At 43.8% G+C, this 19,464-nt stretch overlaps 1 protein-coding gene and 1 long non-coding RNA gene across 4 annotated transcripts in view; one reads left to right on the top strand and one right to left on the bottom strand.

Annotated features, from left to right (window-relative positions):
- Positions 1–228: 228 nt before the first annotated feature.
- LOC109285316 (uncharacterized) lies at positions 229–2,912 on the bottom strand. The gene is made up of 2 exons (XR_002093059.2): positions 1,889–2,912; positions 229–1,299 (listed from the first exon to the last, which is right to left on the bottom strand). It is a non-coding gene; the product is annotated as an uncharacterized LOC109285316 (long non-coding RNA).
- Positions 2,308–19,464, top strand: part of RNF180 (ring finger protein 180) — a 137,204-nt gene continuing 120,047 nt past the window's right edge. For all 3 annotated transcript variants that reach the window (XR_002093057.2, XM_014594074.3, XM_014594073.3), the window contains exons 1-3: positions 2,308–2,369; positions 11,248–11,377; positions 19,234–19,320. Coding sequence is in view for 2 of the 3 variants with exons in the window: in XM_014594074.3 (XP_014449560.2) it covers positions 11,276–11,377; positions 19,234–19,320 (189 nt within the window). In the remaining variant the exon portion in view is untranslated. The remainder of the gene's footprint in view (positions 2,370–11,247; positions 11,378–19,233; positions 19,321–19,464) is intronic.

Genomic DNA, 19,464 nt, shown 5'->3' with positions numbered 1-19,464 from the left:
ACTATTATGGTCAAGGTGCTGAATGTCCTTGATTTTCATTAATACAGTATCTCTGGGGATCAGGCCCTAAGCTACTTGCTAGAGAGCTGTAATCTATTCTTTGTTTCTTCCTTTGTATTTAATCTTATTTGTTGTTATTTGTAATCTTATTTGTATCCTTTTCCCTAAATGCAAACCAGGGAGTCTTACTACTTACATGTCTTTTAACCCACAAGAAATCAGGTTGAGTCAGCTTCTTTCCATTTTTAATATATTGTACATCGTTAAAAAAAACCTTTCACAATAATCTTCTCCATCATCTATTCAGTCATGGTTGATCCAAACAGCCTTCAGTTACTATTGTAAAGAATCACTTTACTCACTGGATCTGCATGAAACAATGAAATAGCAGCAAACGGACACATCCATTAAGAATAATAACCATTCTAGATTCACAAAGAACCTGATGATTCCTCTTCTTGGAAATGTGAGAGCTTTTTTGAAAAGGGAGTAGTAGCTCAGGGATTTATGTGTGAAGAGATGGCAAAAGGGTTCATCAGAGTGTCAGTTCATTTTCAAAGAAATGAACATGTTGTTAAATATCTTTGATGTTTGAAGTACAAAATTGATAAGCATAGGTCTTTAATCCATGCTATAGTTGCTGAAAGCAGGAGACTTCCTGATAGGTCTGTGTTATAATCTTTTATTTTCATGTTGCTGTAGTGTCCCCAGGCTCTTAGCAAGATTGAGGGCCCATGTGCTAGAAAATGAATAAACACATACAAATCTATAATCTCTTTTCCAAGAAGCTTACAGTCTAAAATAGTTCTATTGTTGTCAGAATCACAGGCTGGCTGATAGCATCTTCAGTTTTTCAAAAAGTTTAGGTAAATAAGAGATTTTAAAAAATGGTGAAACTGTGGACTGTTGTGTCAGTGTGTCTGAAACAGAAGTCCTAAATTATCCAAAGCAAAAAAAAAAAAAAAAAAAGTAATGAAAAGCTACCGTAACCTATATACCTATAACCTGTAAGTCTTAACCTATCCATTATATAAAACTACAAAACTGAGAAAAAGTATAATAATAGAAAATATGGGCTCTCAGTAGGTTTGAAATAAACAACCTGATTAGGAATTTCCAGATGAAATCATACTGTTGCAATATAGTAGTGCTCAAACTTCTGGACACATGGATGATCCTGCTGATGAGCGGTGTGAGGCCAGACCACAGGCTAAATCCAGTGTAGGGTTGACATGCGGAGTCAGTCTGTGGGTGCAATCAGGTGTGCGGGATACAGGCCTTGCAGGGCTCTCTATGGATCTGGAAATTCAATGGCAGGGAAGCATTAATTGCTGTGATTCTGGAAGCCAAAGCCCTTGTTATAGATTTAGATTGTAAGCTAGTTGGATCAGGGAATGTCTCTTTGTTCTTTGTTTGTACAGTGCCTACAACAGCAAGGTCCTGATAGATGAGGAGGGCCACTGAGCATGATGATAATATAACAGCGTTCCCTTAGGAGTCACTGTCCTCTCCTACCTCTTCCCCCCCGTTATTTTTGGCTGATTAATATACTAAAAGCTTGCTTTATCCAGTAAGGAGAAAACGAGCTGGATATTTCTGCCAGTGAAATAAGTAGTGAAACAGTGTAGGACTGAAGTTTAAAATATTGTCTTTCGTCTTCAGAGATCAATGGTGCGGCTCAGCCTATGAATGATAGTTTCTGTCTGTCTGAGGTCACAGGAAACGCACGCTGCATCCATGCAGACTTCGCTTAGACATCAAGATTAGCCATAGACCCTTGAGGGCCAAGGACTAAATATTTAAATAACAGAAACTGAGGCTCAGGAGCCATCTCGGAAGAGCCCAGACACGTTACCAGCTCTGAAACAACGCGTGGTGTTGGTGCTACCTCCCAAGGCAGGCAGAGATCATCTATGAAGACAGTTTGCCACATCCATGGAGGCGCCTGCAAGGCTTCTCAGCACAGCCCCACCACGGCCGCAGCTTTCCAAAGGCTGCAGAAGAAGTAGGATCGACCCGGCCCTTGCAGCAGTCCCTGCCGGGAGGGTGCTCCTTCCCCGGTAAGCGCAAAGCCGCACTGCGGGCGGAGGCAGCGGACCTGAGGCTTGTTTCGAGGCGGGAGCCGGCCCCCGCCGGTCCTCACGAAAAAGTGAAGAGCCCCCGGGCCGGGGCAGCTCCTCGGCCCGTGTTTTCCCGCAGAGCCGTGTGCCCCAGGCCAGGAGACCCGCCCGGGATGCCGCCTTCAGGGCAATGCGCCGCTTGTAACCTCCACCCCGCCCACGGCGAGCGCCTTCCGCGGACGTTTGTCTCGCGTCTCTCGCCGTCCGCGTGACCCGGGCCCCGCCTCCCGCGCTGCCGCCGCCCGCCGGGTAAGGGGCGCCCGGCGCTGGGGCGGGGGGAGGCCGCGGGCGGGGACGCGAGCGTGGCGGACCCAGCCCAAGGGGCTGTGGGCTGGGGCTTTACGCTCAGGGCGGGGCGGCCCGGGAGCTGCTACCCGGTAGCGCCCCGCGGCTTCCCCCGTATGCTGGGCCCCGCTGCGCCCCGGGGCCGCCCGGGAGGTTCGTCTTCAGCGCGGCGCCCACGTCTCGCTCCGCTCCGCCCTGCAGCTCCGCGCTTGCCCGCCAGGGCGGCGCCCAGTGCGGACGGGGTCTGGAGCGCTGCCTTTCCCCTTGGCCGGTCCGCTCCGCTGCTCCCAGGGGTTTGGTTGGGTATCCCTAGCCTCTTCCAGGAGCTTGTGGCTTCACTACCACTTTAAGCCTCTTGAGCCTTTGGGGTTTAAGAGTTGATGGAGCAGGTGCTTTTTTGGTCGTCTCTTGCTTCTACGGCCAGCACGGAGGGTAGGCTCTGTGGTCCTCTAGCACTTGGTGTGGTGCCGCGAGCACGGGGAGCACATCTGCGGGTGTAGGTCATGTGAGGAGTCTCCGCGCACCGTGAAATGCAGCGCCGAGCGTTTTAGTGCAACAGTGTCTCAGCCGTAGGGAAGCGCGGTGCTCCAAGCCGCCTTGAAGGTCACTTAGTAGTAATTGAGGACCTATGAGCGTCTCCTCCCTTGAGCCTTCTGGGACAGCTTTGATGTACAAACAAACAAGCTGCTAAAGTCCCAGATTTGTAGCAGGTTGACTAAGGTGTGCATTTAAACCAAAAGCAAGAGCAAATACTTGTGTGGACATTCATTTCAGTTTGTATGGGGTTTATTTTAGTTTATCTTAAATCAACTGGGAATAGAGGTAGGATGCGTGAAAAGAAACCACCTGAAACCAAAGATTTTTTTTTTTTTTTTTTTAGGTATTTAAGCATTGTTCTTCTTAATGCCAACCTCCTGTGGTGACTCAGAGCACTTTGGAGTTGGCACCTCCGTGTCATGTGGTTAAACATCTTAAGGCATTTTTTTCATTTTTGTCTCCAGTTAAAAAGACAGGAGAAGCTTTGCTTACAGGCTTGGGGCCCACGGGCTGTGAGGCAGGTTAGGAAGCCAAACCAGATAGAACCAGGTCGCAGTGAGTTAAAAGATGTAGGGCTGCGAAATAGGAGCTTCTCTACAAGGAGCAGTGAAGAGGCCACAGACGAGCAGGAGAAAAGCTAGCTTCAGGGCTGGAACATCAAGGCCATGAGAAAGGACAGACGACATTAACGCCTGTGGAATGCAGAGTTTAGAAGGGATCAGGTAGATGACAATGAGCCAGGAAGTCAAATGACTCCCTCAGCACTGCCCATGGTAGATAAAACAAAACAAAACAATTAAAAAAAATGTAATGTAAATCAGATTTTCTTTTGATTTAACGGTACATTTTTTTTTTTCTTGTTAAGATGCTTTTAAAAAAACAACCTGTATAAAGATCGGTTTAATTTAAGATATGTTAAAGGTCAAAGATGTCATCATGGCATAGGGATTATAACTTCTAATGATATACTGTTTGAGGCAATATAGTCATGTGACCTATTTATAAAACTCCTAAAAAGGTTACAACAGGCCATGGACTATATTAGGGGCCCAATCTTATGGGGTTCCCAGAGGCTTCTCTGTAGATTAGTAAAGATTAAAGAAAACCACTCTACCCAATAGGACTCGGTGCTCAATCTAGAAGATCCCAGTAAGCATCTCTGTGATGCTTAGTTTCAGTTCTCAGACTTTGGATTTATGTCTCCAGAAATAACATCATTGTTAACAGCAGTATATGGAGATGAGAGATAACAGACCTGATACCTACTCATCAGCCCTATTGTCTCTCTGCAAGTTTGTGTACACAGAGTCAGGACCTGACCTCCCTCTAAAAGTGAAGTTTCAAGAAGTTACATGAATAGAGGAGTTTTGGGGGCGGAGTAGATTTGGGCAAGGAAGAGGAGTCTGAAGATAAATGCAAGGAAGGAGGGGCAGTAGAAACAAAAGAGAAACACTTTGAGCAGAATATTCCAGAAATCTTGAGGGATAAGTTTCTGAGTACAGCCTCCCCATTGACTTGAGATCTAGTGAGGGAATGTATGGTAGGAGGGAAAACCTATCATGGCAGCAGGCTTGCCAGGCCATAAAAGAGAAGAAATCAAAGATAAGAAATCTAGAAGAAAGCTCCAAGCTAATAGCATATGGCAGCAGCGCTCATTTGATGTCCTCCTAACACAATATGGCAAAAATATCCCCCAAATATCCATGATTAATCTTGGTAAATAACCAAATCATAATTCAGTTTTCTGATGTAGCTTCAAAATCTGAAAAAAATCAAAGTAAATCACTCCTTTAAAATGCATAGTTGTGTACCTTCTAAAAATGAAACCTACATCTATCTCTGAGTTGTGAATAATATGTATTAAGGTTATAGCAAACAACAAGAGTGCACTTATTGTAGAAACAGTGCTTAAATCGAGGCTTCCTGACTAGTGGTTTAAATTGTGATTTAAATGATAATTTAAATCAAATCCACCCTGGCACTGTCTGACTAGAAATGCTCCTGCCACTGCCAGGAAGTTGGTCTTAAACTTGGGGTAGAGCAGGAATCAAAGGGGGGCAGGGTGCAAGGGCATCAGTGCACACACCTGCCCCTTTCTGAACCCTTTCTTCCGCTTCCCCATCCTTTACCTAATCTGGAGTAAGTATAGACAGTCAAAAAGCCTGAGGCTGAATTGATTTAATCTTTGCAAGTTAGTTTAAGCTGCAAAGATTAAACTGAGAAACAACTGGACACACATTTACCTTTGATTCATGAAATGCAGCAGGCCAGAAGCGAGGGGCACTAAAGCATGGCTCTCTGGCACTTCCTCTTTCTGCTGCCCTTGAGATCTTAGGGATTTTGCTGTCTAGCATCACAGAACCCAGACTGCAGGATTCTCATCACTTCTTCTTGCTTCCAGGTGCCTCTGGGATTTGTAGTCCACAGTTGCAGCCAACATTAACTTTCAGAACTTTTAGCAGGGCAGGGGAGGGCAGCTCCTGTACTCAGGGGGGTTAACTGGAGGAAGTGGGATTTAACCCCCACTCCCTGGCCCCAGATCCCTTCCCCTCTCCCCTTTCTGTGCTGGAGCAGACAACCCAGCCCAGAGCTGGAAAGCATGCTGGGATGCTGGGAGAATCTGATTTAACTTGAACCGGGAAGGGGTGTGGGACAGAAGTTTCATAAACTGGTTTAACCCAAATCAGTTAAGTCTGATACTGCATTCAACCAGGTTTATCTTAAACCAGTTTCAGCCATTTTGAAACTGGTTCATGTCCACTGGGCTTCTGTTCTGTTATAGATTTAAACCAGTTTCTGATGACTTCACCTGGTTTATGTGTAACTTCTGTCCCTAGCCCTGGAGGTTTTCCTCATGAACAGCACCGGTGCCTTTCTGTGTTGCTGCTCCCCATTTTCCCAAATATGGCAGGAGAATAACATAATGAGATTTTTGTCAGATTTTTTCTACTCCACAAGCTACTGAAGAGCAGCTATGAACTGACAAGAATTGTATTGATTTAATTCTCTTGCTTCTGTCAGCAACTGCTGAAATGTTGGGGAAGTCCACAAGGCTAGGAGAATAATGTACTTAGCCCAAAGGCTCTTGGAGAGTGCCTGTTACCGTGGTTGAGAATTACTGGTCTAGTTGTTTGTCTCAACAATGAGGCACTTTTCCTGGATAGATAAAAATAAATAAAAAATAAATAAATTAGATTTTTTTTTTAGATTCAAACAGGCTTTTATTTAAGTCATACTTTTTAAAATACACATTCATAAATAAAGCTTTTACAACGTTTAAACTTTAACATATTGTCATAATTTGAACTTTATGTAATATATTAACATTATTTAGATTAGATGTGGCATTTGTTTAAAGAATACATTGGTATGTGTTTCCTGCTAGAGTTTGAAGGGAAGTCTAAGCACTGAACTGGTGGAACTTGCTGGTTAAGCACTTGGAATCAGAGTTTTCTGAAAAGCGAGACTAGCTTTTGAGAGGATTGGATTTCTGCAAATGCAGAGAGAATTTTTTCTGTTCAACTTATTCAAATAGTTCAGTTCAATGAGTTAGTACACTCAAATATGAAAAACGACGTGAGTGTTGGAAGAAAGAGAAAGCTAGTTTTAGTTTAGTAGTTTGAATAAAATTATACGGGTGAAACAATGAGATCTACTGGGTCTAAAATCTTCCAGGACATGGGTTAGATCAGGATCAGGCAAAGTCTGGCCAGCAAGTCAGATGGGGGCTGTGATGGACTCCATTTCCCAGTAGCCCCTGCCTGCATTGCTGCAGGTGATTTTCATGGAGACCCCAGGAGCAGTGGGGTGGCAGCAGGGGGCCAGGGTTTCCATGAAGATGGGCCCAAATAGTGCTGGCAGGGCATATGCAGCTGGGCAGGGAGCTGTTCCGGGGCAGGGGCTGAAGCCGGGGTACAGCTGCAACCTGCTCCCCACACACCCCAGGCATTAAAATACACATATTAAAATAGCAATTTAACATTTGATACCATTGAGAGGTTTAAAGTTTTATACCATTTCAACTGCTGCTTTCAAACCTGTTACACAGCAATGGCTGCTAAAATCACTGTCCTGGCAGCAAGTCCAGTAAAAACTCAAGAAAAAGTGATGCTCAATTTGCTCAAGCTGTTTTCATTATCAGTTTTCTGCCATATGAAAGAAAAATGTTTGAGTGTGAATATTCTATTATCCTAAAATATCCCTTCCATGTTCATTTTATTTAACCAGTAGTAATTAGAATCCCCTATTCACTAGGAATATGTTTCTGTCAGTTTCTCTAGAAATAAAAGAATGCTGGAGTTTTAACATAGGCTCCTACTTGTTTGCCTGTCAATTGAAATCTGCAGGGAAATAGGAAAAGCATTGAAATGATTTGTCTTCATTTCACCGTGTAATCATGGTTCAGTTTTGTTTATTAAAAGTCTGGTTGTATAGCAGTAATAACTATAATGTAATTAAGGTATTTTTGGCTTCAGTAGGGGAGCTGAAGCCTGTTTTCTGGAGGAGAATCCTTGATATATAAAACAAGTACTATCTGCTGAAATAAGCACTATTTCTGAAATAAATATGTGGATAATTGCAGTGCCTTTTATTTAATCTTGTCGTGATTTATTATGTCTTCAAAAACCAGACAGATAAGATGACAAACCACCTAAGCTATTCTGTAAAGAGAAGTATGAAAGAGGTTTAAATGGCTGAATAGACCATTTAAGTTGGATGTTTCTAAGTTTGTATTATAAGAGAAAAGTGAATATAACTAAAAGTGAAGTTGTTCATTCAGGCGCACACAATCATTTCTATGACCTTGCCATAGATTTTTGGTGCTTGCTTAAATTTTAATATAATTATTTTTCAATTATTGCTAATAGCCACAATATCATGCTCTAGGATGGAGCAGGTAAAATACAGGCCATGGGCCAGATTGAGCTTACCAGGCCATTCTGTCCAGCCTGCAGGGCCCCTCCAAAAAATAATTATTACTAGCCTGCGGCTGCCCCTCTGAAAGCCGGTGGGAGGCAGGCTTTCATAGGTTGCGCATCATCAGACTGGATGAGCTCTGTACCTCTACCTCCCTGGGGTTCCCAGCACTCCAGCTGGGAGACCTATGTGGAGGCACCGAGCGTTGTGACTGGACACCTGGTGAGCAGAGAGGGGTGCTCCTGCCTGCAGGAAGGGGGGTGGGGGTGGAGTTTGTGGGTGGATGTGGCTCCCTCACCCCCTCCTATGGTGTACAGCCCTCACTGCCAGCAGCAGCAGGTGGCAGGCCCTCAGCGCTCATGGCCCACAAGAGGCAGAGTCCCCCGGCAGCACATGGCTCTGGCTGAATCCCGGGAGCTGTATGTGGAGGCACGGAGCCCACCTGTCCCAGCCCGCTGGTGCGTGCCTTCAATCCAGACCAGCCTGGGTCTGTGCCAGCACATGGGGCTAACAGCTCTGCAGGCAGGAGCTATGCATCATTGAGCCAGGCAGGCTCCATGCCTAAGCATGGGGCTTCCAGCACGCCAGTGGGGAGCCACATGTGGAGATGCAGAGTCTCCCCGGCCTGATGGCACACGGGTCAGGAGCTGCTGGGAGTTGTGTGCCATCAGGCCAGGCTGGTTCCATACCTCCATGTTTCATGATCCCCACTGGAGTGCTGGAAGCCCCATGTGGAGGCACAGAGCTGGCCCGGCCCAATGGCGCACAGCTCTGGCTGAATCCCAGGATCTGCACATGGTGGCACTGAGTCAGCCTAGTCCATTCGAAGGTGCATGCCAACTGGCCAGGCTGGCTCTGCCCATGTGCAGCTCCTGGGACTCAGCCAGATCCACATGCTGCCAGGAGGTTCTGCCTGCTGTGGGCCAGGAGGACCCCAAGGGCCTGCTGCTGCTGCCATCAGCAGCGGGGGCTGTGCGCCATGGGGGGGCATGTGGTGGGGGGGACCCACACCAACTCCCACACCCCCACACCCCTCCACAACCCCACACACTCTCCCAGACCCCCTACACACACTGCCACCCCCCCCACAAACCCCATATCCACCCACACATGCTACCACCCCCCATCCCTTCACAAAACGACAAATCCCACATACACCTCCAACCCCCCTCCCCCCCAACATACAAGCGTAAGGCTATATTTTGAGTTATTATGTAATCATCTCTATATACATTGTGCAAATACACGTAAATCAGGACAAAAACATTTTGAAATATAGTAAATATTTTATTTTTAGTATACGATTTGCTTTTTTCCCAGTTAGATGATGGCAAACCCCCTTCCCGAAAGGAGTACTTCTGGGGGCAAGGGGAGGGACTTTTGGTGACAAATGTCTGGGGTCGGGGTGGGATTTCTGGTCCCAGGATGGCGATCAGCAGGACACCTGTCAAGGGGCAGGGCTACCCTTGTGGCTCACCAAAATTTGTTAACTAGCCCTCCAGCCAAAATAATTGCCCACCTCTGATCTAGGAGATTCTTTGCATTTAAAGTCTAATATCAGGTTTATTTTCAGGGAGTGCGCACAGGGAAACCAAAGTAAATGGAAGGAAAAAGATTATCTTTATTAGGTGACGGTGAAAAGTGTTGTTGTGCCCCTAAAGGAGACTTTGGAGATCACAGAGTAGAGAAAACCAAAGATAAATAATGGAATGCAATAAGGTGAAAACACACAAAATCTGTTGACATCACTTTCTGTTTGCTGCTGTTTTAGGGCTTCTTTAAAGTATTTTGCCACTATAGGTATGCTGGCATGACTATCATCAGAGCCCCTGGTAGAGATGCAGAATATGATAACAAAAGGGTTTTTTTTGCCAACATAGTTACCTCCCTGAACAATATTAACTAAGCTAGAAGTCTTCTTCTGTATTGGATTGTTGTCTTTTTATGCCCCTAGCAATAATATTGGCAACACTTTATGGTGTAGACTGGTCCTTCATTTAAATGTGTTTTTGCTAGAGATTTGACTGTAAAGCCAAGGTGAAACCCCATTGACTTTTTGTAGAAGGACCCATGCATTTTAGAGCAGTGGTGTCCAGTTAATTCACCCTCCCCATCCTGATCTGGCATGTATGGCCAATACAGGGTGTGGGGCTGCGTTATCGGGGTAAGGCTAACCACAGATTCAAATTGGTGGCAGCAACGTTAATTGCCATAGCTCTGGGAGCCACAGCAGTTAACACTGTCACTGTTCCCCCACTGCCAAGTTTCTGGAGATGTGGGCATCTGTGCAGGACAGATGACATGGCTTCATGGGCCAGATCCTGCCTGTGGCCTGGACCTTGGGCCCCTGGCACATGCTCATTTAATGGCACAATGGGATCTGTTCCCCATTTCCAACAATTACACCTTCTTCTGTGCCACGTGTATGGCAGGACACATGATTTTGGGATCAGGGATCAGATTCCAGTTACTACTTACCAGTTCAGGGGAGACCAAGATCATGATCCTCGGATTCCTTTGTACAAGCAATTTGAACATTGGGTGCCTGGTGTACTGGCACTGTCCCAGGGCTAGCACCAACAGTCGACTGACTGTCAGTTCCAGCTTGGAGACTGCACTGGAGTCTCCAGCCGGCTCTGGTACAGACCCAGGGCTGGGACCTGCAATCAGCTGATTGTCAGTCTCAGCCCCAGAACCACACCAGAGTCTTGAATTGGCTCTAGTGAGGTCCTAGGGAGACCAGTAATCATCTGACTGTCAATTCCAGTCTTGGAACCCATGAAAGTCTTGTACTGGCTCTTGTGCAGTCCCAGGGATGGAGGAGTTGTCAGTTAAGCACCACCAAGCAGCCGGCATCAGGCTGCATGGCGGGGGACCCTGCCATATGTTCAATAAGGCATGAAGGAAACCAGGCACAAAAATATTCCACATACTTTGTAGGATAATTTTGTGCCTGGTTTCCTGTTTTGTGGCCTGAATGTGTGGCTAGGTTCCTATTTAAGGTGTGATTAACAGGCTAATCATGTCTTAAGTGCAATACCTGCTTTGGGCCTTGGTCACCCCTGCTTTAGAGCAATTAAAAAAAAGTCATTAGGAAAAGGATCTTGTCTCAGTATTATAGCACCATATATATTCATGGTTCTTTGTGATTTTTTTGAATAATCATTCAGGTTACTGAAACTAGCAGCTCAGAATGGTTATCTTACTGTGTAAAGTACTTTGAAATATTTGGATGAATATGTGCTTCATAAAAACAGTGTTGTGTTTTAGCATGAGTGAGAAAGGAAACAACTTATGCCTGGAGGGGTTGCAAGTGGAGATCCTACATAATGTAAGCAGATTATAGATGTCTAAATTAATTATACATTTTTGTGGTCTTTTCATACAGATAAAGAGTTGAAGAATCACGAGTTAAAATGAATAGCCAAGAGGCTGATATGCTTCGGTGTTGGAAGTGTAGAAAATATGTAGCAAATTCTGATTGCCTCATTAAATGTCATGGGAAACAACAGTGTGAAGTAAGTTATTGTATAGTGCCATTGTTTCTATGTATAACATTAAAATAGGAATATTGGAGTAGCTACATGAGATCAAAATTTATGTCAGTTGTCACTGCACTATCTGCTGCAGTGGCAATTACCCAAATATGGACACCCACACAACAGAACTTAAGCAATAATGCCACTGAGGACAGCAAGTAGACATTAAGGCTCATCTACACATTACACTTAGGATGTAATTAACCAGCTGTGACCCAGCTACACGTTTAATCAGTTAATAGCATGATAAAGCCAGAAATAAATCACACATTCCACAAACAATGTGTAATAACTTTGTGGCTCATTCTTATCATGCTATTAATTGAACGTGTGACCAGGTGCTCCCCTTTGCTGGGAGCCCTATCAGTTGATGGGGCTCCCAACCACAAGGGTGTACATATGTAGCCAGGGGGAGTGCCCCATGTAGGAGCTTGCTACCTGCTGGTACAGGGGGTGCATGGGATCGTGATCCCAGGCTCCCCATACACTGGCAATAAGGCATGATTGGATCTCATGCTGGATTCCACAGTCACACCTCCCACGATGCCCATGTGGCATGACAGGAGGTGCGATCATGTGGATTGTACATCAGATCCTATCATACCTTTACCTGAATTTCTGGTCTGGCAAGTACCTTAATGAACACTATTCTACAGTATAAAGGTTGATGTCCCTTACATATCTGCATGCTATGTTTTATCATTGGTTGTGACATTATTTACATAAAACTAATCCATCCCTCTTTTAATCTTGATACGCTTGTTGTAGCAGAATCCTACAGTTTTCTAAAATCTGTTTATGTATTATGTTGGTGAAGTTAAATTATCTGTACCTGCTTTTTCAGTCGGAATGATTTTTTGCTTGTCATTTTAAAAAGGTGTGAGGTGGTGCATGTGACACACATAACGTAACTCCCCAGATCTGACCTATCTTACAATAACATGCCCTACAAATTACCGTTTCTTAATTTTTAATTTTGTCAATAGAATAATCTTACAGAAAACAATGCAAGAGCATCTCCTGTTGCTTTGTAACAACATTCAGTTACCAATCTTTCTTTCCAAAGATATTCACAATTGTGCTGACATCTTTTTATGGTATTCGATCAAAGAGAAAAGTAAACAAGTATACTGTATTGATTTTTGATGCACCAGAAACTCAACAAATTACTGTCTGCCAGTTGGGGAAGCAGCAACCAGTAGGGATTAAAATTATTTTTTCATTCTTTTGTGAGGCTAATATGGTCAATGGCCTATTAAAAACTGGTACACAGCCAAACAGATATCAGGGATTTTCAACATTTAGAGGCTCAAACATTGATATTGTTTTCCAAATTTATAGTTCGAATCCCTAGATTCAGACAAGCTTCTGTTGACACATCTTGCTATTGGTGAATCCAAAAAAATGTGGCCATCTCAGTTTACTGTTTTATCCAGGACTAACTTACTAGGTAGGGCCAAGCCCTGGCCACATACATATCTGCAACATAGCCCTCAATACTTCTTCAACCACAGAATCAAACATGAATGTTGAGAAGAAGGGAAATGCTTTAAAGTCTGCTAAGTAGCCCCAGTAGCAACTCCTCAGTCCCTTTCCACCTCTGATCATATCAGAGGTTATGTGCCCACAGTGAATACATTTGTAACTTAAGATGATGAGGAATGATATTGGTGGAGATCTGGCCATTCTGACTGTACAGTGTGGCAGAGGTTCCTACTCTGGGAATCTTCCAGCTGAGTGACAGCTGAAAAGAATGATGAGCTGACCCTTCACTCCAAACACTTCCTCTAGTAGCCATGAACAAAGATGGAGCTGCTGGGTGAAAAACTGCCTAATATCCCTGGGATATGTGATAAAGTGGAAATAATAGGGCCTAATTTTTTCATTTACGCTAATGGGTACTATATGCCACTCTAATCATGTAAAGAAGACTTTAACCTGTGTGGAAATATTAATTATTCCTACTGTAAGGCCTCTGTATACTGCCAGAGCTGCATAAAGTCATCAGACTGAAAATGAAATTCAGTCCAACAATATTTTTGTGTATGTGTAGGCACATGGTGATCATTTATTGTTGATGCCTTCCCCCAGTTCCTTTTTTTGTTTCGCCACACAAGAGCTTTGTAGAAGTTACTACATCATCGTTGTTGTTATATCAATGCCTCAGGGTCAACCAATAATAATTTCACTTGTTTTAGAAACTGTACAAACACAAAATAATAGATGGTCTCAGATGCTTTTGGGATACCTTTTGGGGTTAATAACATTGACAGAAAATAGCTGAGTGGCAGATGGAAGCAAAACTTTCAAAAGTTTAGATTAAAATAGATTGTTGGGAGGAATTTTACATAGAAACTTGTCAGAGTAAGATAAGAAATGTTTTAAAAAACAAGAAGCTTAGGGCTTCATTAAAAGTAAAGTAGTCATTAGAATCCTCACAGATTTTAAAATGTGCTCAAGTGTCAGTTTACAAGGTTAGTTTATGAATCAATGTGGTCAGTTGCACAGAAAGAATAGATGGGAATAGGTTATTTTCTCAACAACTTTATGCAGTTCCCATTGAGGTAAGTGATGACTTTTTCTCTCAGTCCCATTGTACTATATTTCAGAGAGAGTTTTTTGTTTTTTTTTTTACTGTTGGATAAATGTTGAAATGAAATTCCTTGCAAATTCAAATTCTGTATTTGAAAAATGATGTGTTTCCTTGAGTGGCGGTTATGGGCACTATATAAAAATGTAGACATATAAAATAAATTAGGGTATTTGCTGTCAAGAATAACCTTTGTTACATTGTTTTACTAAAACTTTCCCAATTTTACAGCTATCATTTTAAGATATTCTGAGAGGGTATCACACTATTATTTTGTCAACTCATACTATAATATGTAAACCTGTGTAGTACTTTGATAGATTATGAAAAGCTATTTGATTCATAGATTCATAGATGCTAGGGTCGGAAGGGACCTCAATAGATCATCGAGTCCGACCCCCTGCATAAGCAGGAAAGAGTGCTGGGTCTAGATGACCCCAGCTAGATACTCATCTAACCTCCTCTGGAAGATCCCCAGGGTAGGGGAGAGCACCACCTCCCTTGGGAGCCTGTTCCAGACCTTGGCCACTCAAACTGTGAAGAAGTTCTTCCTAATGTCCAATCTAAATCTGATCTCTGCTAGCTTGTGGCCATTATTTCTTGTAACCCCCAGGGGCGCCTTGGTGAATAAATACTCACCTATTCCCTTCTGTGCCCCCGTGATGAACTTATAGGCAGCCACAAGGTCGCCTCTCAACCTCCTCTTGTGGAGGCTGAAAAGGTCCAGTTTCTCTAGTCTCTCCTCGTAGGGCTTGGTCTTCAGGCCCTTAACCATATGATCCTCGTAGGGCTTGGTCTTCAGGCCCTTAACCATACGATGGTTGAAGGTGACACGTCCTGAACAGCCTGCCCTCGGAATCAGCAGATAACTATGATGCCTTTAAAAATGCTGTATGTTCAAGGTTCAGGTTAGGACCGGATTATTTCCAGAAAAAATTCCGGAATACCATCCTACAACTGGGGAAGACAGTGGTTGAGTTTGCCGCCCAGGTGTGGCACTTACTTCTTAAATGGGCAGACGGAGCCAAGGCTGACAATAGAGAGAAGGCACTAAACTTCATAGCACTGGACCAATTTTATCACCGCTGTCCGAAGGAGATTAAAATCCTAGTCAAAGACAGGGCCTCCCAAACCATCCAAGAGGCCACTGAAATTGCGGACAAGCTGTTGCTAAATCGTGAGGGGCTGGACAAGAAGCCTCCCTACCTTGGGAAGGAACAGGAAGGGTTCCAAAAAGGGGGAAGGGAGGGCCAAGCCCAAAAGGGGAAAGAGGGTCACCTCCTGCTGAGCAGAAGCTGGCCCCAGATTCGGACAAACCACCCAATTTGGAAAAGAGGGGGTGCTATAACTGTGGGAAGCTGGGCCACATCAGGCCCAACTGCCCAAAGCTAAGCAACAAACCCAAGCCAGTCAGACGTGCAACAGCTGTAAGCAGTGAGTGGGGAGACCTGAGCCACTCTGAGGGTCATACCTGTTGCTACAGGATTACAAACCCAGAGGAGGTGACAGCCATCCACTGGACTAGAATAATGGTAAATGGGAGAACCCTTGTCAGGGAACTGGACACAGGGGCCAGTGTGTCATTAATCAATGCCAACCTTGTTTCACCTGTGGATATAGTCCTGGGAGGACCCTTACCATTCAAGGGGTGGGGTCCCAACCATTCAAGGTACTGGTAACCCATCCCCCCATCGAGTGGAGAGGCTGCGAGATGTGCATAGAACTAGGAGTGCTAGAAGGGGCTCCTGTTCTCATCCTGGTGGGACGTGATGTTTTGGAGCTAGAATACCTGCAAAGGGAGGAAGACCACCTCCTAGAGCCCTACCGTGTTAATGTGGTGACTTGTCAACAGAGTAGAAAGGCTAAGGCGGGAGGAGTGGAAACTTCCTAGGGCCTGGTCACCCAATTGGCTACTGAGACAGAGGAGGAGAAGGGAGAGACTCAGACTCCCTTAGACTGCAACCAGCCACCAGCCATTGAGGAAACTAGTGACCTCATGGTTGGGTTAAGTGACAGCCCCAGGGAGGAGTCTGGTCAGTCCGTGGCAGAGAAAACTGAGCCTCTTGGGGAGAAGTTAGAGGACATCCCCAAGGGTGAAGGTGCACTCTTTGCAGGAGCACAAGAACTCCCTGCTGATTGCTTAGCCAGGCAAAAGGAGTTCAAGCAGGATGTTCTAAAGCAGGGTGGGCAAAATATGGCCCGCAGGCCGCATCTGGCCCACGAGGCCATTCTATCCGGCCCACGGGGCCCCTAAAAAAATTTAGAAAATTAAAATTTATCTGTCCTTCGTTCCTGTTAAAGATGACAGGAACCAAGGGCAGTAGGACCCAGGGGAAGCCCTGGAGGACTCCTCCAACAGCAGGGCCTGCCCCCCCCCCCCCCCCAACCAGAAGCCCCAGCAGGGGCTTCTGGCCTGGAACCATGTGGCTGCCCCTGCACGGGAAGCTCAGGTGAGGGGGAGGGGGAGGGTGGGGGACAAGCTGGTGCGGACTGCGGGGAAAAGCTGCCCCTTGCCCTCCCCGTGCCCAGAGGTCCCTGCTGCAGCTGCTCACAGCCCACGTGGGGCTGCCTGTGCCTGCTCAGGACAGCCCCACAAGCTGCGAGCGGTTGATTGTTGTAATAGGAATAAAAAATAAAATATTAATACTTTCTATTTCATCTTGGTTAGGAAAATATAATATTGACGCAGAAATAATACTGGACTACAGTTAGTGATTTGTATAATTTTGCTGTATAAAAAAATAGCCAGGATAGTCTGTCATATCACTGGAGCCAATTGTATTATTCCAGATGGGTGCAGATGTAAATGAAATTGGAAGGTTAAAATATGACTTACATAGAGACCAGGAAATTCAGAGAGAAGTTTTATTCTCTATGATTTCTTCCAATTCACAGTATCTGTCTCAGAGGATTTACCTGCCTGAGTTTGACGTAGCCCCCATTTCCCCTTAGTTTGTTTTGGTAGGTTTTTTACACTTCAGGCACAAGGAAGACCAAGCTTTCTCATCAGATAGCAATCTTATTTTTGGAATCTTTCCTTCTTGTTCATGAAGAAATGCTCTTTCCCTCTCTTTTAAAAACAGAAAAAAAATTTGAATATATTCATACAAAAATCTCTTGCCTTTTTACTGTTCAGAATAATACATTGACCTTGTCTACAGTTCCTATTGCATGTTACAACTTTTTTTTATCTTTTGCTAGATTCATGTTTTGCTTTTAAGTGTGTCCCTAAAGTCTTTCAGGTTCCCAACTAGAGGGATATAGAGATATAGAGGGTTCCCAACTAGAGAAAAGTTGGGCTAGAAGGGAACCCTAGAGTTGTCTAATCTAACCTTCTGCCTGAGCCAGGATCATCTCTAATTAAACCATTTTATACAAACCCTTTGTCTAACCTGCTAACAAAACTACACAGTCAACCCTGACACAACCACAAGACATAACACCCAGGTCTGCCACAGGAAAAGTAGGGGGAGCACAGTGGCTAACATCCTGCTGCTATAGGTTGTTACAGTATACTTTAGGGATCCAAGATATATATCTTCAGATGAGAGACAATTTGTTTGTTACTCTTTTTAAGATACTGAGTATTATAACAGATTATCACTCTTCCCCTAGAAGTGGTTGGCACGTATGACCTGCAGGTCAAATCTAGCCCTTTTTATCTGGCCCATGGAGTTGAGGAGCTTTTGCAGCATTTTCTTGGCAGGGGGCTTTGCATTGGTGGTAGAAAAAAGCTGCAGAAGAAGCACTGCAGGGGAAAGCAGTGGTTGTGGTGGTAGCAGTGGTGTGGGCAGAATTGGAAGCAGCCTGCTCTAGCACCTAAGCCTCATTAAAACAGCCTCTTGCTTTAAAATGTTGCTGACCCCTACTGTGTTTAAGGTTTGGAAATATTTTTTTCATTGTATAATTCAGGTCTTTTAAACTCTTAGGAAGGTTAGATCGTGTGGCCAAAACATTAGGAGACATCTCTGTTGTATTTCATGGATGTTCCAACTGTTCCAAACTGGAGCCAGTTTTAGAAATAGTGCTTAGGGAGCTCCATCATCATGCCCGGGAGAATGTGATTGAGAGCCATACTCTATTGTGTCATACATGACCAGACTTTAGATTCCTAATGGAAGGCATAATGGTGGCCAAATAGTGAATAAAGATTTTAGGGGGGTAAAATCTGAGAAATAACGCTGAAGACCAGATGCCAAAGTGATAAAATTATATAAGCAATTTAGATAGAAATCCTGATTCTTCTTCAAAACAGAATAAATTGACTTTCTGTAGGGCTCCTTAGTAGAGGTCAGGAAGAAGAATCTGTTCCTTTCAGAGAGGATTAATTTAGCATAGCAGCTTTGTGTAGTGTAGACCTTCTGCACTTAAGAACAGTGGCTTGGCATAGTGGTAGACTGATTTGCTTTGTCTGTGCTACTCCCAGTACCCAGTAAAAGATAGCTGTTCCTTCCCCATTGACTTTTGTACTTTAAAAACTCAAGGGGTAGTGACTTAGTTCAGTAACTTTGGAATAAAAGTTGGTTATGTAGTTTTAATTACTTTTAGTCAGTAAAGTTTTAACCATTCCAAAACTGAATTGCAATCTAAAAGGATTCTTAACTACAAATACACATGAAATATTTTGCTGCTAATTTTGCTGCTTGTTCTGCGCATTATTGCCCTTAGAAATGCCAAAATTTCATTTCCCTATGGAATGAAGCAGTCTCAGGCAGGGTTCATATTACAATGACCCATATTTTTAAGAATGCCAATTTTTACAGTATTTTTAGAAAGTAAGTAGTTGGCTAATTTGGAAAACATTTTTCAGAATCTTTTTACACTGAATTGTGTCCTGTTGTACTGGCAAAAATTGTACAAGCTCAATCTGTTTTTAAATAATTTTCCTAGTACATTTCATAGGAGGCTAAAGAAAGTTAAATGGTGCTGTTGGTTTGGCTTTCTTCTATGGTTTCACAAACCTCTATGATTTCAGACAATCTGTCCACTTTCTTAAGATCAATAAACTTACTAGGTATTACAGCACCCAGGTTTTTGGTTGAATTGGTACACTAACATCTCTGGATTTTACAAGTGTATTCATAAATAAGTCACTCTTCAAATGCTTTCTTTTAAAAAAAAATAATGTTGCCTCTCCTTGCATACTTTTAAAATGCTTTCCTTTTCAGTTCATTTTAAAGGCTATATTCTAAGAGAATACATACATGAATGTTGATTCTCAATGAAATGTATCTTTATTTAACAGTTTTCAACTGCTGCTCAGAATACTTGTAATGTCTGGCACATGAACTTAGAAGACCTTCCTGACTGGGTAAAATGTGCTATTGAAAAGGTAGGTCCATGGTTCCTGATACTTGATATTCTATGGAAGAATTAAAAAAGCGTACTAGTAGGTGCATTATTTTTGTTGGGGTGTAATGTCTGTGCAAACTTAATTCTTTTTATTTGGGCATATGCGTTTGGATACCAGCCATTT

This window comes from Alligator mississippiensis, chromosome 3 (genome assembly GCF_030867095.1).
Source record: "Alligator mississippiensis isolate rAllMis1 chromosome 3, rAllMis1, whole genome shotgun sequence".
NCBI classification, from domain to species: Eukaryota; Metazoa; Chordata; order Crocodylia; family Alligatoridae; genus Alligator; species Alligator mississippiensis.
The sequence above is the reverse complement of the archived record's forward strand: the minus strand, read 5'-3'. Positions and strand labels throughout refer to the sequence as shown.